We start from the raw sequence: 25,267 nt of genomic DNA on the forward strand, positions 1-25,267 counted from the left end.
AAATTGATTAAAATCGACCCAAATCGCACTCTAAATGGTTTAGCTTAGGAATGAGAATTTTTGTTATCTCCATAATCTTATTATCTACCAATGATGTTAATTGTTGAGTTGGTGTTAATTTTTTTTGTTAAATTTGAAAACTAGCTACCTATTTATATAATAATTATAAAATTAAAAAAAAAAACTTGATTAAACAAAACCTTATGTTCGTCCTTAAATTTAATAATAATAAAAAATAAATAATGCAAAATAATACAAATTAATGAATACTAGAATAAAAATAAAAATATTATAATTATTTTACTTAATTATTATATTTCAAAATACACTTTACAAGAATAATTTTATTGCACATGAAAATTGAAAATAATAAAAATGGACACCAGAATGGACTAAGCCTTAAGATAGAAATCTTTCATTAAAGAAAGGTCGGATCATCATTCTAATTTAACGCAACTAGGCTCCACAAAAGTTCAACAGAATTTAGTTCCAAAGGCTCCAAAATAGAGTTCATATTCCAACAGTCCAAAATAATATGAACATGATAACTTTCAGTCAAGTGATTCCCTTGGTGTCCTACCCAGCATGTATCTTGCATTGTCATCACCCATGTTCTGCCCATCCAATTAATATGGCAAAGGATGGTAAAAGACATCTCTTTGCACAAACCTCAAATAATTCTTCTCAAAAAAATTTGCCTCAAATTGCTTCACTAAATGAATACCTTTCCTTCAAAATTTATTAAACACTCCAATGTAGATGTTAGGACTTAGCTTCAACATTTTCTAACTAAGATGTCCTAAAGGGGCAATCTTACCTCCACTTGACGCTGTAAGGATTGTACATGGTTGATAATCTCATCCAGCACCGTCGCTGTACCAGAAATCTGCAGAGAAAAGGTGTTTTGTCAGATAAAAAACATCTTAAGTACATTATATATCACTTCAAATGCAAGTTCCATTTAAACATCTGTTTGACTGGAGAAGTGCTTGAAGCGGCTAATGCTGAGTTTTTTCCCGTTTTATAATTAAAAGTATATAAAATATAAAATAATACTCTGAACAGATAATTTTTTCTCAAAATAATGCTTACGTAATCTCGCAGCTTCATGCTGCGAGATTTAAACTGGTGGCCACTCCACCATCGACGCGTGGCAAAGAACGAAGCAGGGGTAACGTGACGCGTGGCGACGGGTGAATAAATCTCGCAGGTCGAACCTGTGAGATTTCAGAAGGGAATGAACGGTGAGGCGACACGTGGTAAATCTCGCAGGTCGAACCTGCGAGATTTCAGAAGGGAGCGAACGGGGAGGCGACGCGTGGCTGGTGATTCAGAAGGGAGCGAACGGGAGGCGACGCGTGGCTGGTGAATGACGTGCTACTTGAGGAGGTCGTCCACGAGGACGGTCGATGGATCCCACAACGAGGAGGTCGACCTGATGTACTAGCACGAGGAGGTCGACCAGCTCCAGTCCGCGGAGGACGACATGCTTCCTCTAGTCGTCCAGGGACTCCCATATCCTCCCCACCAGTCGTACAGGCCGAGTACTTGTTTGGCCCGTCAGCACCTTATGCTCCTTCCACTGCAGCTGATATTGCCGGACCATCGAGTAGACCGACTGATGCCCCATCCGACTCTGCTGCTACCCCATCCATGTCATTTTTATTGGACGATCTTTTCGATGGGGTCGAGGTCGATGCACCCGCTAGGCCGCCTCGTTCTCGTCCCGAGACATCGTATCATTTCTCACCGCGTGCGCTACGCATGGCTGATGATGATAATGCAGCACCTCTTGGGGGAGAGGATTCACATCCAGCACGACGGGCCAGGACACCTGATGATGTTGACGAGCAGGGAGAGGGTAGACGCAGACGGCAGCCAGCACGACCCCGGAGACGACCTCGCTGCGGCACGGAGTAGTTTAGCATTACTTTAATTGCATTTTATTTGTATGTATATCATTGATTGTTTTGATTTCATTTGTATATAATTGATTACTTTTTTCTTTCTTTTGTATATATCATTTAATAATTCGTATATCTAAAGAATTCAATACTGCCAAATCTAAATAATGACATATAATTCGTATCGTCTCAATTTGCATGTCTAGTTAAGTTAATTCCTTAAATTCAGTTGTCTTTTACTACAAAATTCGTATTGCTAAAATTTGTATGTCTGCATGCATTTACGTGCGGCATCAGATGCAAACGTGTTTCAGCACTCTAAACCCTCGCATGTGTAATAATTCTATATTATAAGCGTTGATGTCCAATCAATCAAAATAGTGAAAGCAATTGGCATAAAAAATAGAATTTCCAAGGGAATAATTTTTCGTTGAACCTTACCAAAGGATGATGCTCAAGGGAGGAATGTAATTAAGGCAGGCATTGAACTATTTTTGGAATGCAATTACTGCATTTGATTACTGACATGGAGTAAGTAATTCAAATTTTTATTTCTTTCCAACATTTTGTATTCTTTTTTATAATGGTATAAAAAATAAGTTTTTTTTTTTAATAAATACCCCTAAAGCATAATCAAATAATTTTATAATTATTAATTTTTATTTGTAATAGTGATTATTAATAGTTTTATTATACATTTTTAGTGCTGTTATTGATTTTTAATGAATTTATATTTAATATTATCCTTAAAATAATACTAATTTATTAGTTTCACTGAGATTTAAAAAATTCTAAGGACCTTTCCCGAGCTTTCAAGAATTATGATGACCTCCCTTGCGGTTTATTAAAAAAACATGTACCTCTTCTCATCTTTTGTAAAAAAATAAGTCTTTTAAGGAAGATTTATCTATTTTTAGTAAATTTCAAGGGAGGTCTAACAATTTTGAAACCTTTAGGGCAAATAAATAGGATTTTGGAAACTTAGGGGAGCTCCTATCGGTTTGCCAAACCTCAAGGTAGGTTTGTTTCTTTTACCGTAATTGTTAGTATTACCTGTTTTTTTTTTTTTAATAATAGTCCTAGTTGCAATCATGCACGTGTTACTTCATTTTATTTCAACAACTTGAGCATGCTTTGGATACATTCACATTTAGACATTATATTTCTAAAGAAAAAATATGTCATCAATAACATACTATAAGAGATACATCATAACTCATGAAGAGTGTAGGGAAAATAAAAACAAATGTTCTATCCCATTTCTAACCATTAAAATTGTATTCAAAATTCATTTCTCTTACAATTTATTCTGTGCATCAAATCCATTAAGTGTTTCCGCACATGGAGCACATTTTGTGAAAAAAATGCTATTATTTTGTATGAATTTAAAATTTTCACAAATTTTTAAATTTTGTAGCAAATTGTGTTATTTTATTGTAATTCATAATCACTACAAAAAACATGATTTTTAGTGACGAAAGTATTAGTGACGGTTCTAAATTTGTTACTACAAGCGCATATTAGTCACGGTTTTTAAAAACCATAACTAGTAATGCACTTTTGGTGAAGATTTTCAAACTGTCACTAATACTGTCGTAACTAAAAACCAGTTTTCCTCCTCAAACCATTGTGGGAATTCAGGGTTTTGCGCGGAAATTATCTCGCAAAAATATTGGCGACGTTTCTTGGTATATTAGTGACGGTTTATTAACCGTCAGTAATAGCATCATATTAATAACGATTGCCTAAGCTATTACTAATAATAATAGTTGACTAAGAAAAAGTCAACACGATTAGTATCGGTTCTAAGAAATCGTCACTAATACTACAATATTAGTCACAATTCTTCTAAACCGTCCCTATTAGTCTTGTACTAGTAACGGTTTATAAAACTGTCACTAAGAATGCATTTGTTGATACTAAAAAAGTCAAATCAATTAGTGACGATTTATGTAAATCGTCACTTTTAGTCTATTATTAGCGACGAATTTATTAAACTGTCACTAATAGAGTTTTTTATTTAAAAAATATAAAGAATTTATTAACTATATTACTGACTTTTTAGAAAGACCGTCGCTAATAGTCTCTTATTAGGGACGATTTATTGAAACTGTGACTAATAGTCTATTATTAGCGATGAATTTACTAAACTGTCACTACTAGTGTTTTTTATTTAAAAATATAAAAAAAAAAATTTTAACTATATTAATCACAATTAATTAAGAGAATCTTGGCAAAATACTTGGAAACTGACCTAGTTAATGAGTTCGACTTCTCAAACTCTAAAGCGGAATGATCTATGTTTGGCCAATTCGAAACTGAGATTGTTCTTAATTAACATAGTGGATGAAAAAATGGGAAGAGATGTCATTTATATATAATAATATTACTGAATATTGGTTGAAAAGATTCTCTAAGTTTAAACATTTTTAAGTTCATATCTTTTGGAATGACCATTTACAGACCAGGGAAGATGTGGTCAAGTTCTGGAATGATTAGGCTAATTTTTTAAATGCAAAAGAGTTTGAGAGATCTTTTGAAGTTGTTCATTATCACAATATTAGTAAGGAATAGGATGCATGAAATTAAGAACAATTGTTGATAATTTATGATGCCAACCCACGTGGTTCTTCTTTAAGGCCAACCCAGAAAAATGACTTAAAATGAGCCTCTGTTTTTATAATTTACGATGCAACGAGGACAAGTTACCCCTGTTCAGAGTCTTATTTTATATTTTATTTATTTTTAATTATAAAACGGGAAAAAGCTCCAAGTTCATTCCTTTGGTTCTCCGTACGGTCGCTCCTTAAATCTCGCAGGTTGGACCTGCGAGATTTACCACGTGGCACGATCTAAGTTCACTCCCTTCTTAAATCTCGCAGGTCCAACCTGCGAGATTCACCACGTGTCACGATCGCTTACCAGCCACGCGTCGCCTCCGTTCGCTCCCTTCTAAAATCTCGCAGGTTCGACCTGCGAGATTTATTCACCCGTCGCCACGCGTCACGTTACCCCTGTTTCGTTCTTTGCCACGCGTCGATGACGGAGTGGCCACCAGTTTAAATCTCGCAGCATGAAACTGCGAGATTACGTGAGCATTATTTTAGAAAAAAATTCCCTGTTCAGAGTATTATTTTATATTTTATATACTTTTAATTATAAAACGAGAAAAAACTCGGCTAATGCTGCCGTGCATCAGCTTGTGGGTTGAAAAAAGTGCAGATACAATTCTAACAAGAGTTACTGAGTTGCACTGATTTAACAGGTTGCTGTCCTATCATTGCACAGTTGATTTTTCATTTTGCCCTTTTTGTTCAAAGGTGTTGCAAATGGTGGGTTTTCCTTTTATAAGGCCCTTTACTCAAATTCTTTGTTTTTCCAGGAGAAAAAAACTCTTCATATTTCAACTGCAAGGCACTATTGACAGCAATTGCTATCCATCATTTTTCAAATAGATCCCCTGCCTAGTATGCCCTCCAAAAACTTTCATACTATATCAAAGAAGTTAAAAGTCCTATTCTTTGGTTGCAAATCATGGTCGACAGTGATCAATATCAATAATTAATCAGCCATCAAACATCCCTGCCTACTTTCTAGTCTCCAAACCACCATGATTGGGGGAGCGGTCCCAGTAAGAAGGGGCAGTTAGTGGTTGAATCTAATCATCTTGCCTTAATTCCTAACCCAAGAACCACCATATACCATACACTCCGGCAGTTGCGTCTGTGCCTTTGGCATATGCACTTGTAAAAGGAGTGTTTTTTTTTGTCATCCTTTTCCCCTCGTCCTTATGGGATGCCTAACTTACAAGAGACGTTGCCGGGACGCACCCTCGCTCTCCCTGCCCCTCCCAAGGGCATGACCACCCACCCCCCTTGTGTGGGCCCACGAAGGTCCATCATTCTCCCCCAGCATTCTCGCGTAATGGAATTCCCGGCCTATCCAACCGAGGGCATTCTCGTCATGCACTATATTTTAATTTCAACACTTGAATTTCAATATTTTTAGCTTTTGCGTCGTTTTTCTCGGTAGGAACTTCTGTGACGACCTGCTATTTATTGAATATTTTTTTTCTAAATATAATAAATGTCATCTGTTTGTAATACTAAAAATAACATCTCAAGCTTAAAGAGTACTGAGGAAATTATGTCTGTCATATATATCTAAGTAGCGGTACACAAAATTGGGAACTGTTATTTACAATAAAATACCAGAAAACTATAGAACTCTGAAATATAATTACAATACAAAATACCTAGTGATGTTGTTATATTCTGGAAACTATCCCAAAACATTGTTATTTCAAAAATACATACCCTTCCCATAAGGGCAGGTCAAATCAACCTCTACTCGCGAGTCTAATATGCTCGCCCAACTGGATCTCCTGAAAAATGATAAGTCACTGGAATGAGACAACGCTCAACAAGTGGAAATATACTATTACTAGTGTATGGCGGCTAAGTTAAATATTTAAAATACTGAAATAATACCATAATTTGAGAAGACTGATAAACTGTACAGAATATATCTATCTGTCATGTAATCTTTAAAATATGACTGTATATTTGAGTTTGCTATCTGAAAGGACTCCTAGTATAATAATATAAATTGCTGTTGTGTGATATATTTGTACATAGGAACTTCTGTTATACACTGGGATCTGTATATCATTATATATCCCCTCATGATAGAGTTGTGTGACCCGTAGGCTGGACTTACTTTGGTTGGCCTACCAAGCAAGTCAATATATATTTGTACATCCGCCAATCTGTAATGATCTATGAAGATCCTAGCCCACTACAATCTCTCCGGACTGTATCAAACCTCTGTCATCGTCTAACCGGCTACCTCAACCCAACGTGCTGGGGAGACTGCAATCTCTCCTAGCACGGTTAGATGAAATTCAAATGCTATTTGAGTCATGTGGTTGCACGTGTCTGAAACTAGCAACAGTACCGTACTCTGCTGTAAATATATCTGTCTATAATTTTCACAAGGGTCTGTAACTATGTAATATTGTATACATATATAAAATATATAACAATCTTGCCGCTTTTAACATGATTTCAAAAACAACCGTAACACTATATTTCTGAGCTATATTATCTGAGATATCTGACTGAAATATATATATATATATATATATTATTTATCTGTGTCATCTGTGCTTTCTGTCCGTACTATCTATAATGTCTGTATAAAAATATCTATATATAATATCTGTATGCTCTGTATATAATATATGTATGCTTTATATATAATATTTGTGTGCTCTGTATATTTGCTATAGCATCTTGATGTTATCACTGTATAATCTATCTGAATAAATTGTCTGAGTGTTATGGTCTAGAAATCATGTTTTTCTCTAAAAATACTATATGTCTCATTCATTACTAATATTATGAAATATTTGAATATCTGTATATCTGTAACACTGTAAAATCTATATATAGGGTACTGTAATAAACTCATGCCACACATTTGAATAAACGTAGTCTCATGCTTAATTTCTGTAATTCTGCTATAAAAATAATATTCATAATTCTCTGGAAAATAATCTGATATACATGCTTGTAAATACTCATTCATAATATTTTTTATACATATTAAAAATTGCTAGCATAACATATTTTCCTTACCTTAAATCTGAAAATCCCCTATAAAATTCTGACTCTATACCCGCAGGGTTCCTAACTCAATATCCTAAAAACAATATCCCCCAGAACAAAACATCAGTATTTCCTTACCTACAACATTTCTTACAACTACAAGGAAGACATAATCTAAATAAAATGTCTTACCTTGGATTTGGGATGAATTTCAAATCAACTTTTCCCACGATCTGCTCCGGTAGACTTGCAAAGAACTTCGCTAAGAGCGTCGTGATGGCCTCAGATCTTCAATCCGACGAGAAATAGGGCCAGGATCGAAGAGAGAAGGGAAGGGGGTCGTAGGAGAGAGAGAGAGAGAAGGGTTCTACGCTGAATATTTTGGTTAAAAATCCGAGTTTCAGCTATTTATAGGACTGGATTCGTTGATGAGACACGTCACCTCGTCGACGAGTTCTTAAGTAATTTGGTCGACAGACTCTACCTCCTTGTCAATGAAATTCAGACTGCCTAAAAACCTTCTCTCAGTATCTTCTTATCGACGAGGCGTGGCTTCGTCGACGAGGCCTACTTATGCGCTCGTCGACGAACTCCCTGTGTTCGTCAACGAGGCCCTGTGTGAAAATTTTTGAGTCATTATATTCAAAGTGCAATGTCGTTGATGAACGCGAAGTGTTCGTCAAAGAAGCCTGCTGCCTCCTTCTGTTTTTGTTTCCATTTCCCTCTCTCTTTATTATTTAAATACCATTATTCTTCATGTTGTTACAACTTCCCCCAAAACAAGTCGTTTTCGCAAAATGGTTCCTACGCACACCGACTTGTTTCAAAATGACGAAACTATCCTTCAAAGGGAGCCATGAGGGAGAGAAAGGGAGAGAGTATACTCTGGCCGAAGCTATATTCGCCTGAACAGTTCCCCGAGGTATCTAATTGCTACCCCGATTCACACTGGATGCAGGCACGTCTCGCTTCGGTGCACGACAATCGCGAAACATGTGACTTGACTGGCCATAGTTGTAGTAGTTACCCCCAAATGATCGGCACTCGCCCTTGTGCCATCTGTGGCATCTGGTACAATGACCATTAGTCTGGCTCCCCTGAGACCCCTGGCGCTCGGTATTCTAACAGTAATCCGAGCCCTCGTTCCTCTTCTTCCACGATCCCTAACGAGATCCTGACTGAGAACCAGAAGGTACTATCCTTTTCTTCGATTCCTGATCCACCTTATCCTCTCGGATACCGGTCTCAATTACCGTGGCTTTATCCACAAAAACCAAGAACTCAAGGATCTAAAGCATACCTACTAATCTGCGGATGTCCTTCCTCAGGTCCTTCTCAAATCTCCGTGTCTTCTCATACTCGCTCGAGATCAAACACGGCGCGAACCGGGACAGCTCTATATACCGAACCACATACCCCTGCCCCGTCATACTCCTTTGGGTCAGAGTAGAAAACTCATCCGCCTTAACATCACGTACGGAAGCCAGGAAGTATCTATCGAAGAACACCTCCTTAAAATGGCTCCAAGACATCTCCACAGGATCGCCCCTTTGCTTCTTTAGCTGATTCACTGCAGTCCACCATCTACCCACCTCCCCAGATAGCTAGAAGGTAGCATAGAGGACTCGCTGCCTATCCGTGCAGTGTAGGACCTCCAAGAACCTCTCAGTCTTCTCCACCCAGTCCTCTACTATCGTTGGGTCATGTCCCCCAGAGAACGTCAGAGGATGCATGTGTGTGAACATCTCAATGGTGCACCCTGCAGCAATAGGAAAGCGTTCGCGCCTCCTCACACTCTGCCCGATCTCCCGCAAAACCTGCCTTGTTAGTCCCTGAGGCACAGTCGGAGACTCATCATTCGCAGTCTCCTCGGAGCCACTTCCCAGGCCGTTATCCTTGGGCTCCATGCTGAAAACATAGTAGAGTTCTATCTAGACTCCTACAACATGCACATTTAACACAGATATCTACAACTAATCGTGTTAACTACTCACTGCCAGCTCCAGGTCTGTCTTATCACACCGACACGAAAGTCATCAATGGTCTGCCCCGCTTTACTGAAATGGTCATTTTAGGAAAAACACGGAATACCGCCGACAAGTCCCGGTCTAGCAACAGAACAATTCTCAATCAACACTACCCACATCCAACATCCTATACTCTGGTATGTACTCACAGCTAAGCCTAACCAAGTCTACAAGACCTAATAACCTGGTTAGCTCTGATACCAAACTGTTATGCCCCAAACCCGAAAATGGGACTCAAGGGTGAAAATGTAATCTAACCTGTCCCTGTATCAAACAAATATAACCGAAATATAGGACAATGGATGAGGGTCCAACCCCGTGGGGGTTCTCAGGCACCCTATACACAACCATACACCATAGAATATAAGCAGCGAAAAAAGGTTTTTTCTATATACATACAATACCATACCAGAGTCTAACAATAGGAGTCCAAGCTCCATAGCACAAAACATAACCCGGTTAGCAAAAATACTCCAAAATGACAACCCGAGCACAAAAGTCCTAGCACTTACCCAAGTGCTATCCGCGGTACACCGACCACTACGCTCTTACACCAAGAAGCTAGCTCCGGTTACCCGAAGGACCTGAAAAATTTGTATGTATAGTAGGGGTGAGACACCTCTCAGTAAGGAAGAATACAGGTTATATTGGTGTGTGACATTTGAATGTTATCATGACGCAATACATATACAGTTAATTGCAGTTCCAGTGCTAATTTCAGAACAGTGCATACACGCACGCACACATGATCAAGCAATCCCAGTGTCGTCACGCCTTTCGGCCCAAAGTCAGTTCGCGATATCCGGTGCCGGCCCGTAGCCGACCCGCGATGCACGGCACCACCAGCACATGGCTAGTCCTAGACTCCCATGGCATCGTATCAACGCAAACTGGTGGATCCACACCCTTCGGTGATCAACTAGTAAGGCTCACGCCCTCGGATATAAATTCGGACACTCTTGCCAAACATGGCTAGTGATTTCATATGCCCTCGGATATAGAACCGGACACTCTTAGTACTTGGAACAAATTCGGAATCCCGTTCCTACTCACATTTCAACCAAAATACAACACATGCATGCTCATATAACCAAACCAACCACACCCATTTTTGGTAATCTAAAATCGTGGTTTTTCAAACACATACATTTTAAACAAGTTAAGGCATGACCATCCCTATAACACAATATAAATCACCATATACATTCGGTTTTCAACAAAACCAGGGATGCAGCCCGTCACCCCCTTTTCCCAAAACTGTAATCATGAAAAACCCATAGTTTTACCCGTTAAATCCCCCCAAATGAGTAACCATAATGCACATAGGACCGTGGACTACAGTTCCACAGAGTCCGATTTCAAAAATAACCGATATAAACACAATTCCCCTTACCTTTCCCCAAATGGTAAATCCCGAACTCCAAGGCCCCTAAACAGCGAACCGAATTTCAAAACCTACAATGTACAGTACAGAATATACTCACGACTCCATTCTCTGCAAAACTACTGGAACAAAAACGAAAACCGAGTCTTACCTCGATTTTACGCCAAAACCCGAAAATAGCTGAATCGAAAATCCGATCTGCAGAACTTGTAGAGAATCCTTCCACGATCCTCGTGGTAACTTCGGATTTACGATTCTCGCGACGAATGGCGAAGAAATCTAGAGAGATGGAGAGTTGGAAGAGTTTCTACAGAGATAAAGAGAGAAAATGAGATTTTTTAATTGAGAAGTAATGAAAATGGATATTTATAATACCCTTGACTCAACTATTCTCGTCGACGAATTGTGTCCTCGTCGACGAGCCCCTATAGACACCTCATCGACGAAGTGGTGATCTCGTTTTCGAGCCTGAGATTCTTGGTTTTTCGAAATCCCTCGGCTTCTCCTTGTCGACGAGCCCCTGAAACTCATTGTTAAGTATCCTAAGATTTCATCGACGAACTGTGGATTTGTCGACGAGGCCAACTTAATTTACCTTTTTGCCCCTCATTTAATTAATTAAACCCATCTATCACAGTTCGGGTTCTTACAGTATTAGTTTTATAAATGTCAAACAAATAGTTGTTAGTTTGTGATTTTTAGTTTCTGTTTCTAGGTTTTAGTTTTCATCTTTTATTTTTATTTCTAAAATTATTTGATAGTAATACAAAACGACCTTTAATTTTTCAATTTTTTTTCCCAAGCAAGTGAAAACTGACAATAGAAAATAAAAAAACTAACAATGTAGACAAACATATTTCCAAAATATATTTCTTTACTCTACATAAAAGAAAGTAGGAAATGAAAAACACAAATAATACCAAATTGTCCTCTATTTTAAGTATAACAAGTTAACAACCATAAAAAACAAGTTAATTTGTACTGTTTTAAGGTAAATAATTATATTAAAAGTAGCGTTATTCTAACTGTTATACTCTCGCACTTGAATTCATATTTTGCTAATACATTTTCCCAATCCTTAGTGATTGTTGTGAAGACCGGTGAAAGCTAACTTGACTTATGGTGTTTTTATTAGAAAAACGTAATTTGTTTAGTTTTCAAAAGCAATTTTGTTCTTTTATTTTTCAATGAATTACAAACAAAAAAAAAAAATCATCCTAGTTTTCAGTTTGTAACATTTATATAAATATGCTAAAAAAACAAATTTTTTTGGTAATATTTGTTTATAAAAAATAATATTATTTTCTATATTCAAAATTTCAAAGAATTACAAAAATCCCTCTTTTTTTTTTTTCCATTTGCTAAATTTGTATTGGAAAGTTAGAAAATATCTTTCTTTTATTATTTTCTAGATTTTTATTTCTTATATAATTTTTGAAAAAAAAATAATAAGGAGTAATTTTTGTAATTAGTTTAGAAATAAATAAATAAAGAGTGAAAATTGTTTCCCACAACTACTGAACAATTTTTTTTATGTTTTACTTTTCTTATACATATTTTGAAAAACGGTAATAAGTTAGTATATCTTTTCATACTTCTTTAAAAATAATTAATAAATAAATAAATAGTATTTTTCTGCTGCTAAACAAGCTCTTAGGTGCATTAAGAATATGTATTTCTTAATAAATTATGATGTTTTTTTTTTTTTTGTTGAGGTGAAAACTAATAAATAAACTTATGTTTTTACAATTCTTTGAAAAATAAAAAATAAAAAATAAATATTGTTTTCCACATTTGAGTTTTTTATGGAAACGTTAAGGAAAAAAAAAAAGAAAAAACATAAATATAAGTGGATGGGGGAATTCGATTGAGTATTTTTTTTTTAAATAAAACTGAAAACACCAAAATCGACTTTTGGAAATTGGTTTGGACGTTTTTGCATTTCATAGCCTGCAGCCAAAAAAAAACCACAACAACAGAACCGACTTTCCAAAAGTCGGTTCTGAAACTGGCGGACAAGTCAAGACCGATTTCATGCTCCCAACCCAGATAGATTTCATAATCATAAAATCCTTAGCCAGCACAGAAACGCACTAGAGTGCGAGCATGGAGAGGGTGTGAACGCTGTGCTAGTCGGAAATCGGGTCCAGTGACCATGTCGCCGGGATACTCATCCTCCGGGAGACTAACCGGAGAGCTCTTTCCCATCTGCTGCCGGAGCCCAGATCGGCGGGTTCAGCATGGAAAGCAATCTGACCCAGCTGGAAGAAGAAGTGCTTGAGGCTTCGCTGGCATCAGCGTAAGCCCTGCGGACGAGCTTGGAACTGGGGGAAAGCTTAACTAGAAAAGGTCACACCAGAGCAGAAATCGCAGGGCTGGGACCCCTGGAAGTGGCTAGAAACTTCAACTTCACCGGAGCCCGCAACTGCAACCCCATGGAAAATTAAGAGTAGGCAGCCCCAAAAACAGAGAAGGAGAGATCCAAAAACAGAGGAGCAATCAATTTCAGGTTTGAAAGCAAATGGGTCTTTTGGGGATCTTCAATTTCACCTTTTGCAGGGGGCTTACCAAGAGTTTTTTCCTTTTTTAACTTTTTTTTTAAAAAATATATAACATATTACCTCATTCTGAGAAGTATCCAGAATAACTTTGACATAATCTTGCTAGTTCAAGTAGCAAGATTTAAACAAATCTCGCAACTAGGAGTAGTGAGATTTACTTTTGAGAGATGGGACTCGTGTCGACGCGTGGTAAATCTCGCTGGTTCATCCAGCGAGATTTGCTTCGGATACTTAAATGCTGGTCCACCCGGCGTTCGACGTGTGACAAATCTCGCTGGTTGATTTGTCTCGGATTTGAAATGCCCATTCACCGGGCTATCAACGCGTGGCAAATCTCATTGGATGAACCAGCGAGATTTGCTTCAGCCATTACTCAATCGTTCTTCTTTCCATTGTCTTCGCGAACAGAGTGGTACCTTCATTTGACATTTTCTTGATTTTTATAATTGTGTTAAATAAATTAGTTAACATATAATTTCATATCATCTAGGCATTTCCAAATTTCAATGTCTTCATAATTAATAATCTTAGGTACCAAGTCCATTAGCTTCCGATGTCTTCATGATTCTAAGCCTCTTCATTGTGTTGAGAAACATTCTATATACAAACCAACAAACATATGTTTACCATATATATTGTCAGTGTTTACATAACATCTAAATGTCCAAAGATAATATTGTCTTTTCCAACGAAATAGGCCTCTGCCTGTCCAAAGTACCTAGGAACTTGAATGAAACGGGTCTTAAAAGCATGATCCAAAATGTTTAATATTACATTACTAGTAGTGCAGCTACTGCTCCTACACCTTAAAATGTTGCTCGAAATAGATAACCTAGTCTTCCACAAGGCTAGCCTTGTCATTTGATGGGATGCCATTTGGGGCTTAGTAGTGCATATACAAATATTAGACATAAATATGTGTTTATATACACACAAAGACTCATTCACAAAAACATATATACATAAGTATAAATATATTGTACTAGTATAATCATTTAAAATGAAATGAAAGGTGCATACTCCCAAGGAACATCTCGTACGAGCATCAAGTCCCCCTCCTTATCTTCATAAGTGAGCAAAAATTCAGATGATCCATTTAAAAGCTTGGTGGTCTTTCTTGATTGCTCACTCTCTCCACTCGAACCTAGTTACACAATCATAATTACATTTTAAAACTAGAAAGGAATTATCTATGCAACTCATTACTGTCTTAGTCCTACTAATTTGACATTGATTATCAAAATGTTTATGTCATCTTAAACCACTTGATTCTAAAAGTTAGTCGTTAGATTAAGATGCAAGAATGATTTAACAATAGTTTCACATCAAAACATTTAAGATTGAATTGATAGAAAATAAGTAAATTATACATTACTGATAAAAAATATAAAAAATAAAGATTACACTCACGAATGGAAGTGATGCCTGATTCTTCACTCAAACATGTCCTCCCGTGCTTGGGCTAAAGTCTTATATATAGAAGAAGCATTTAGATCCACTTTCCTCCCTATTGGCAATCCATCCATGTTAACCTTAACAAATCCGAGATGTTCTTTTTCCATAGCAATAGTATTGTTCTTATTGCTACCATTGTACACTTTTTTCTTTGAATTTTGCTTCAATTTATCATCCTTGCATGTCTTATTTTTTTTAGAGGTCAGAGTCTTTACCTGGTTAGCCAAACTGTTCATCCTATAAGCCATATAGGCAGTCATCCCACAACCTGACTGCTCCTAAGTAATAAAATTAATTATAGTAATGACTAATAAGTAATATATTAGTTGACACATGGAGAGAGAAAGTAATGGAGGCAGCCATGATCCCAATCTTTTAACAATCCAAATTAATGGAGGCAAATCTCAATCTTTTAGTTATCCTTATGATCAACATTTTATTCTCTACTCTTCATCATTTCAATTTTCTCTGTAACTTAAAAAAAAAAAACGGTTAACCCTTAACAAAAGCAAATCGAAACACTCATATCAGCAAAATAAAAATAACGTTAATTTTTATAGGGAAAATGGTGGAACAGAAACAAAGAGAGAGAGAGAGAGAGAGAGAGAGAGAGAGAGAGAGAGAGAGAGAGAGAGAGAGAGAGAGAGAAAGAGGATAATAGAGGAACAAATACAAAATACGAAATGCCAGAAATGCGGAAATTAAAATTCTAACTCCATCAAAAGGAATAGTATGATAAATTGATGGATCAGCGGCTTTCTTTGTGCCAAAGATAACGGTAACAAATGGAACATGTTAATATTTAAATATTTCCTACTCAATAAAATATATGAAGATTTCCCTATTTAATTAAATATAATTAGTGTATATTTACAGTGTATGACTGTTATATTAATTTTTGATAAAAAAATATTTTTAACTAAATTACAAACTATAAATTATTATAAGTGAAAATTTAAATTAATAATTGATTCTTTACTCAAATAATTCAGAAAACAATTTAATTAATAATGAAAACCTGGTAATTGATTCTTCACTCAAAGTAGCGAGATTTAAATGCCAGACCCATTCTGGTAAAGACGCGTGGCAACGAAATCTCGTTACTCGGAGTAGCGAGATTTGCTTAAGGTCAACACATGGAAAATCTCGCTACTTGGAGTAGCGAGATTACGTCAGAGTCATTCTGGGAAATACTTCCCAGAAAGGGGTATTATTTAATATATATATATATATATATATATATATATATATATATATATAAAGTTAATGCGGGAAAAAACTCGACTTACCAAATGTTGGCTATTTTTTTGTGCGCAGGTATCAATTGTTTTTTGTATTTTTTTTAAATACCCGCAAACACTTATATTTGTGTTTTTTATTTTTTTTCTTATTATAAAATAATACAGAAATTAATAATAATTAAACAGGAATAAACAGAAAGTAATGAAGACAAGTAAAATAAATAAATAAATAAGAAGTGAGATCGAATTTACATAGTTCGGTTTATACCTACTCCACAGCAAATGAGATTTCAAATCCACTATGTTAAGAATTACAATATATATTTGACTTTTATACAAATATCTCACCTTCTTACCTTACAAAATATCTCTATTTCTCTTTTCTCTCCTACTTCTTTCTTTTCTATTTTCTGCGTGTTCTTTTCTTTCTGCGTTCTACGTTCAGTATTCTGCACTCGGTATTTTGTACTCTACACTCTTAGTTTCTTCTCCCCTTATCTCAATCAGCTGATTCCCTTTATATAGTCGTGGGAGGAGCAAGTAATATATTTAATTATTCTTTTAAAATTGAAAGGGCAAGTGAATTTGTCTATAATAATAATGGATTCACATGATATATATATATATATGTATAGACCTTTTTCCTCTTTTCCTTACCTTACACAGGTAAATTGCAGCAGCAAGGAAACACAAATTCCACCAAACTTGACCTAAAGCATGGCTGCAGATTGGAGTCTTCTTCCAAGGGAACTCCTCATTGCCATAACCCGTCGCCTGCATTTCTTGGATGACGCCATCGCATTTGGGGCAGTCTGCAGGTCATGGCATTTAGCTATGGCCTTAGGGGGCAAGCCTTCACTCCCTCCCAAATGCCCTTTGCTTCTTTCCTTGGAGGAGTATAAGACCGTCAGCATCTTCGCATTTCCGTTCAACTCCAAAGTTCGCATAGTTAAGTCATTACCCGAGACGACCTCGCGCCTCCTCCGCTGCGTCGCCGGAGCGGGATTCGGGGCGTTAGTGATCGTCGCAGGCGACTCGAAGGCCAGCCTCTGGCACCCCTTTTCGAAGTCTCAAATCCATCTTCCCCCAAATCCAATATCCAGTGAGTTGTGCAGCGGACCCAAGCAGCCTCCTTTCGGTGGCATATTGAACTTTGGTTTCAAAGTGGGTGAGCCTGGAGAAGTCAGCGATGCGCTGATAAGGAAGGCCGTTCTCTCATCCAATCCTTGGAAATCTCATGAAGCTGCTGATCGTAATGGTAACAGTTGTGTCATTATGGCCATTTTCTCAGAAGCTCTGGTGTTGGCATTTGCTAGGGTGGGCGACAAAGCTTGGACTAAAGTACAGCTTCCTTCATGCTACTATCAGGACATCATCTGCTACAAGAGCCGGTTTTACGCGGTCGATCGCAATGGCTTCCTGTTTTCTTGCAGCGTTGATGATGACAGGGCTGATGAAATCCCGGTTGGACAGCGAGTCGTCGCACATGCGCCGATCGGTACGAGCAAATTTTATGACAAATATCTAGTTGAATCGCTAGGAGACCTTTTTCTCATCCTACGCATTCGTCATTTTTCGGACCACTCTAAAAAGTTTAGGGTTTTGAAGTTAGAAGAGCGCGTTCAAGAGGAATCACATGAATGTAGGTACACTTGGGCCGAAGTGAACGAGTTGGGTGATAGGGCATTGTTTGTGTGAAGTTCTTCGGCGTGGATGGTCACCTCGGAGATCAAGGGATGTTACAAAGCCAATTGCATCTATTTTACAGATGAAGTTGGAAGAGGGGTGGGAGATAGAGCTAGTTGCATCTTTTTTGGTGATGAAGCACTCGACAGGGAGGAAGGTCAAGAGATGGGTGTGTACAACATAGGTGATGGAACCATTGAATCCTTTAGGGTTAATCCGTCACTAATTTCCCGTGTTCCGTTTTGGTATATGTAATTTGCATATTTCAAATGTCTTTCATTTATGTGTTTGAATATCTTTTTGTCATTTGCAGTGTTTTCTCTGTCACTCTTACAATTCCCAATAGATGTGCAGTTTTTTTTCTTTTCTTTTCTCTTTTATTTTTTTGTTTTCTTGATTACGTCGCGTGCCCTGACTTCCTGGCACATTCAGTTGACACTCCCGTTGACCGGACACACTCTAACACACTTGGTGGCGATACATGGTACTCAAACTATTCCCACGCCCACGCAACAAGGCCTCTCTCACTGCGCAGGGATAAATACAAGATTTGCTTGCTTGGTACAGGAATCGAACCTGAAACTTAAACCAGCAAGTGACCCATCCCCAACCCGCACTTGCCACTTGAGCTACTTTTCTTCCGAGGGGTGGGGGTGAGGGAGCATTGCCTAATAGATATCATTATAAACAAACATCAGTTAAATCATAAAGCAAATAAAATAAGCACAAATTAAATATCAAAATTTACAGGATTCAACTTCCATAGGCTGATTAAATAGAATTACAATTTCTCAAATGCTCAGTCTTAATTATTTAATTCTAAACAACTTCACACAAGTGAAGTAAAGAAATCCTTTCTGATCCCATTAAGATAGAATATATATATATATATATATATATATATATATATATATATATATTATTCACAAATACGAATAAGCATATTATTACATTGAGTCAAATTTGTATAGTCAAATTATTACATTCAAAAATCTTCTGCATGGTTGCAAAGTCGTTGTGTCTTGTCTATACCCCAAAATCCGGCCCTAAACATACAAAATTTGTTGTCCTCACCTTAAACTACCCCTAGGGAAATGACCATATTTTGCACTTAATTTTGTTTCTCGTCACTCTAAATACCTAGAAGTATATTAATTCTCCTTATTGGTTTATGTTTAATATTGAATATAATTGAAAAGATTAAGAGCTTGTTTATTATAAATAAATATATATATATTTAATTTTTTTGTTTTAGTATTTTTAATAATTAAAAAAATACCGATTTATTTCTAAAATTTTTCAATATTAATATAAAAATTTATATCTTCTCGTCTTCAAAAGTTTTCAGCACAAAAGTTGTGGGAGTTTTTCTTAACTTTCTGTTGATACCTAGATCACACTTTATGGAGTTCCCTAACAAAAGTTATACTCCAAATACTAAAGGGTGTTTAGGAAAATTAGGGCTAAAATTTCTCAACAGTTCAGGCAACCAAAACTCAGGGTTCAGGCGACCGAATGGGTTCAGCCAACAAAACTTAGAGTTCAGCCAACCGAATGACAATTGTCAGTTTGAAAATCCTAATTTAATTGGTTTGGGCGACCGAACACATGGTTCAGTCGACTGAAGCAATGTGATAAGTTTTGCAAATGGCAAAATCATTCAGATTTTCAAATATTAAGACATTAAAACATGCACAACAACTATAATTCAAAAGATGATATAAATAGCTAACCCTAAATATATTTTAGACAAGAGATTATACATTTAATTGATTATTAAGTGTGATTTGGGCCATTCATAGCTAAAAGCTTTTTTCTGAGTTTGTTCTTCAAGTTTATAACTTTTCAAAACTAGAAAATTTAGCCTAATCTCTTCGAGCTTCATAGCAAATATCTTCTAAGTGTATTAGAGTGCTTATTGTATAATAATTTACTCTGGTTAGAGAGTTCCACTACCAAAAAACTAGTTTTTAGTGATGAAACTATTAGTGACGGATTTGACCGAAAAATATGGCAGGAAAACATTTTTCCCGCAAAAATTATTTCAGAAAAATATTAACGATGATTTATGCGGTATTAGTGACGAATTAAATCTGTCACTAAAAGACATTTATTAGTGACGGTCAAATAACCGTCACTACTATTATTTAAAAAAATTAAAAAAAATTAGTTCAGAGTATTAGTGACGAATTTAAGGATTCGTTACTATTAGTCACTTATTAGTGACGGATTTGGGAACCGTCACTAATACTTCCTTTATTTAAAAAAAATGAAAAAAAAAATTAGTTTAGAATATTAGTGACAAATTTAAAGATTCGTTACTATTAACCCCTTATTAGTGACAGATTTGTGAACCGTCACTAATATTTCTTTTATTAAAAAAATATATATTTCAAAATATTAGTGACGAATATTCAAATTCGTCACTATTAGTCTTTATTAGTGACGGATTTGAGAACAGTCACTAATACTTCATTTATTTAAAAAAAAAAATGTAGTTCAGAGTATTAGTGACGAATATTCAAATTCGCCACTATTAGCCATTTATTAGTGACGGATTTGGGAACCGTCACTAATACTTCCTTTATTTAAAAAAAATGAAAACAAATTTAGTTCAGAGAATTAGTGACGAATTTGAAGATTCGTTACTATTAACCCCTTATTGGTGATAAATTTGTGAACCGTCACTAATACTTTTTTTATTTAAAAAATAAAAAAAATATAATTTAGAGTATTAGTGACGAATCTTCAAATTCGTCAGTATTAGCCTTTATTAGTGACGGATTTGGGAACCGTCACTTATACTTCTTTTATTTAAAAAAAAATAATAAAAAAATTAGTTCAGAGTATTAGTGACGAATTTGAAGATTCGTCACTATTAACCCCTTATTAGTGACGGATTTGGGAACCATAACTAATAATTCTTTTATTTAAAAAAATAAAAAAATTTTAGTTCAGAGTATTAGTGACGAATTTAAAGATTCATCACCAATACTTCTTTTATAACTTTTGTCCCAATCTTCTTCCTTCTCTTCCCTCATTTCCTAAAATTTTCCCGCCTCGCTCTGCGCTCGTCCCTGCTGATCTCCCGAACCTCCCTCCTTGATCCCCCTCCCCCCTTCTTTCCTCCTTTCCCACCTTCCTTCTTCACCACCTACACCTTCCTTCTTCCCACTCGTGCGCTCGTCTCCCTGTCCTCGAAGCCGCAACTGCAGCCGCCGCCGCCGCTACCCACTTCTGCCTCCCAACCCCCGCTGCAACCTTCCAGTCAGGTATGGTTTTTTAATTTAATTTACTATTCTATTTTTTTTTTAGTTTATTTTTTATAAGTTGCGGTTCAGTCCTTTTTTTTTTTCTAGGTCAAGTTTTAATTATTATTTTTTACCTAATTTTATTATGAGATTTTAAATCCAATGCCTCCATTCTTTTGTCTAAAGGTTTTTTTTTTTTTTTGGAAAATTGATAATGTGGAGGGCAATTGTGGTTCAGTTATTCCTGCTTTTACCAATGAATTAATATTTAGATTGCAAGCTTTTAAATATATATATATATATATATATATATATATTCAAACTACAAGTAATTAATTTTGGTATTACCAAGAGAACAACAATGGTAGCAAAAATGGGAATCCTTACATGAGAGTGAAATTTGGGTTGATCAAGAGAGCAAGAGCAGCCCAATCAATGGCTTAATCTAGATAATATAGTTCAAAACACATGCTACGTACGAAAAATATATTCACAATTTCACACAACACAATATTTTTTCAAGCAAAACATTGTGCAAAAGTGGCGCTATTTCTATTCGTATGATAAAAATGCTATGGATCATTTTCTTAATTGTTGTAAGAAATTTAGGCTTTTTGTAAGAAATTATCAATTCTATAAAAAAAAAAGTAGATGATGCAGCCGGCTTCATCTTTTGATGTTTGCTTCATAACTCTTTGATCATCTGGTCTTTTGATGTTTGCTTCGTAACTCCTTGATGAGCTCGTGAGTTATTCAGGTTCGACTCAATGTACAACTCAACATTGCTTGACTTATTATTAACTTTTTTTTAACTTGACTTAGTTTTAATACATATGTTTAATACATATTATATACATGTTTTAATTTTCGTTAAAGTTTGTCCATAATAAAACTATGTATAAAGAAATGTATGCATGATCAGTTAAAACTTAAAGTCATTCTAACTCGCGGCTCTCACATGTTGAAATTCGTAAGAAAAGAGACGATCTTAGGCTTATAATTGAAAATCAAAAAGACTTGGCTAAGAACAACAATCTTAAGTGTACAGTGAAAGGTCAAGAACTAAATATCATATGAAGTAAAATGCCAAATTAATTACTGTCATTTCATGTATTCATTGAAGCTTAGACCCGTCCAAGAACGGTTATTATACGTTCATACCTAATTGTACATGTGAGACAAAACAATTGTTATATTTCAATTGATTTTTAGTCATACTATGTTGACTAATAATCATTTGAACATGTTAATTATTTGTTTCACTTAAGATTAGTAATGTTCGTATTTCAACCATTATTGGATTGTCCAATGTGGATAGTTTAGGAAGTTGTATTTACATTCTTGTTATCATTCACGTTTTGTCAATTGTCATTATATGTTTCAACCGCGTCTCTACTTGTGTTCTCTGGGTGCATAGTGGGGTGTCGTGACAATTTGTTAGTGATGGAAAAATAGCAACATGTTCACTTCCCCCATCTCGTATACTTGGAGAGACATGGAGAGATGCTGCAGAAATTTATAACGACTACGACGAAGGAATTTGAGCGATTGATTGCAATGTAAATGCAACATTCTTGAATAGGATATGATTCGTACCCTTTAGAGTATGATGGTTGATTATAAGATTCACGATGCATGCATTATAAACATTATGAGAATGTAATGAACACCATTTACTTGATCATGTTATAGGGTAATTAATGAACATGGATAAGAGTTGGATGAAAGCTCGGTGTAGGTTTTTACCAGAATACGTGAAAGGGGTACATGATTTCATAGAGTTCGCGCGTCGTTGTGTAGACAAAGCCAATAGAATAAGGTGTCCTTGCAAAAAATGCCAGAACATAACATTCAAACACATTGATTTGGTCCATTCACATTTATTAGACTTTGGAATGGAGAAAAGGTACACAACATAGGTGTTCCACAATGAAAATTACGCAATTCAGAGCGATGATGATAATGATGAAGATGAGGGGGCAAATATAGTAGGTGGTGATACCTGTTCGGAAGGGGTAATTGAAATGTTGGTGACTTGCAAAGGGGGATTGCAATGACATGAGTGATGTGCCTGTGTCGCATATTGGTGATGAATCTACTTCAGCAGGTACTGTACCTTGCGATGCTAGTATGTTGAATGGACTCGGTAAACCATTTGCTAATCTCATGAGGGATGCACAGGTGCCCCTATATCCAAATTATAAAAAGTTCTCAAAATTAGAATTTCTGATAAAGTTGCTTCATGCAAGGACAATGCATGGGTTATCTTAGAGTGTATTCAATATGCATTTAAGCCTCATTAAGGTAGCACTGCCTGATGGTGAAACACTTCCCAAGTATTTTTATGAGGTGAAGACATACATGCGTGAATTGGGTCTCGGTTACATCAAGAGAAATATCTTTAAGATGGAAACACCCTTAGCCATCTAGTGGACTCCGAAGCTTGGGCCAATTTTGATAAAATGCATTCGTGGTTTGCTAGTGATTCTCACAATATCAGACTTGGCCTTACTTCAGATGGGTTCAATCCTTTTGGTAACATGATCAACCCGTATAACATGTGGCCAGTTATGATGAAGCCATACAATATGCTGCCATGGCAATGTATGAAAGAACCTTTCATTTATATGTCTCTATTCATTCCCGGACCGAGGGCACCTAGTAATGATAGTGATGTTTACCTGCGCCCATTAATTGACGAGTTGAAAGAATTATGGAAAAAAGGAGTGGAGACATTCGATGTGGAAACCAAGACAACATGTCGGATGCATGCTGCAATCTTATGGACAATTAATGATTTCCCCGCTTACGGCAACTTGTCAGGTTGGAGCACAAAAGGTTGCTTAGCATGCCTAGTATGTAATAAGGATGTTGGGTCCTTATCCTTGAAGCATGGCCACAAGTTATGCTTTATGTGTCATCATCGTTTTCTACGAATTGGACATCCTTGGAGGACTCGTGGTGTTAGAAGCTTCAATGGAAAACCTAAACGAAGGTCGCAGCCAAAGCGACTAAGTGGGGAAGAGATATTAAACCAGTTAAGGTTGATCGGAGATGTGAAATTTGGAAACCACCGACCAATAGAAAAAGAAAACATGCTGAGTGGGAGTTGAATTAGACAAAGAGAAGCATCTTCTTCAAGTTGTCATACTGGAAAGATCTTCTACTACTCCACAACTTGGATGTCATGCACATCGAAAAGAACATTTGTGAGAATGTCATTGGTACATTGCTTGATATAAATGGGAAGAAAAAGGACACCGCAAATGCTTGCCGGGATATGGAAGATATGAGAATATGGCTTAAGTTGCACTTGTTTCGTGATGGGGACAAAATTCTCATGCCATCAGCTTATCACACATTTTCGAAGGATGAGAAGAATAAATTCTTCAAATGGTTGAAATCAGTGAAGTTCCCTGATGGATTGCATCGAACGTAGCTCGATGCATAAACATGAAGGAAGGGAAGATGCTAGGAATGAAAAGTCATGACTGTCATGTCCTTCTACAATGGGTTTTACCTGTTTTCCTTTGTGGACACTTAACTAAAGATGTTCGCTCAGTGCTAATTGAGTTAGGAATCTTTTCTCGACAGTTGTGCTCCAAAAAATTAAGCATAAACGTACTTGAACGGTTAGAGGATGACATTGTGATCATACTATGCAAGCTGGAGAAAATATTTCCGCCAACATTCTTCAAAGGTCCTTGTATAATGGTCACGTGATTTCCTTTTTTTTTTTTTATTTATTTTTTTTATTGTGTCTACAAGTCTATAATGCTACATAAAATGCACAGGTTTTTATCCACTTTGAAGAGGTACGTGTGCAATAAGGCACGGCCGTAAGGTTCAATCATTGAGGCATACATTGATAGTGAATGTCTTATATTTTGCTCAATGTATCTACATGATATTGACACAATGTTCACTCGTGTGGAGCGAAATGCAGATGTTCATGCTATTAATGCCGAAGATGAAGAACCCAAGAGCTCTATATTTTGAGAAAATGTTCGGCCTCTTAGTGCACGAGTTTATGATTTCATTGATATGGACGAGCTACAAAAGGTTTATTTTTATGTCCTCAATAATTGTGATGAAACTATTCCATATATCAAGTACGTGGTTCCAAACTCCTTACTTTGCATTGTATTT

The 25,267-nt window shown here is 36.3% G+C and overlaps 1 protein-coding gene across 4 annotated transcripts; it reads left to right on the forward strand.

The window, feature by feature from the left end:
• Positions 1-12,988: 12,988 nt before the first annotated feature.
• On the forward strand, positions 12,989-18,229 carry LOC131166074 (F-box protein SKIP23-like). 4 transcript variants are annotated; one of them, XM_058124310.1, is made up of 2 exons: positions 12,989-13,433; positions 16,848-18,229. In XM_058124310.1, exon 2 carries the CDS (start codon positions 16,899-16,901, stop codon positions 17,877-17,879), a length of 981 nt encoding a protein of 326 aa, XP_057980293.1. In that variant the 5' UTR covers positions 12,989-13,433; positions 16,848-16,898; the 3' UTR covers positions 17,880-18,229. The 4 variants fall into 4 exon arrangements, with proteins under 4 accessions (XP_057980293.1, XP_057980294.1, XP_057980295.1 ...); XM_058124311.1 differs by having other exon boundaries at positions 13,007-13,433; positions 16,859-18,229; XM_058124312.1 differs by having other exon boundaries at positions 13,014-13,433; positions 16,817-18,229.
• The last annotated feature ends 7,038 nt before the right edge of the window (positions 18,230-25,267 follow it).

Source organism: Malania oleifera, chromosome 10 (assembly GCF_029873635.1).
Source record: "Malania oleifera isolate guangnan ecotype guangnan chromosome 10, ASM2987363v1, whole genome shotgun sequence".
Lineage (NCBI taxonomy): Eukaryota > Viridiplantae > Streptophyta > Magnoliopsida > Santalales > Ximeniaceae > Malania > Malania oleifera.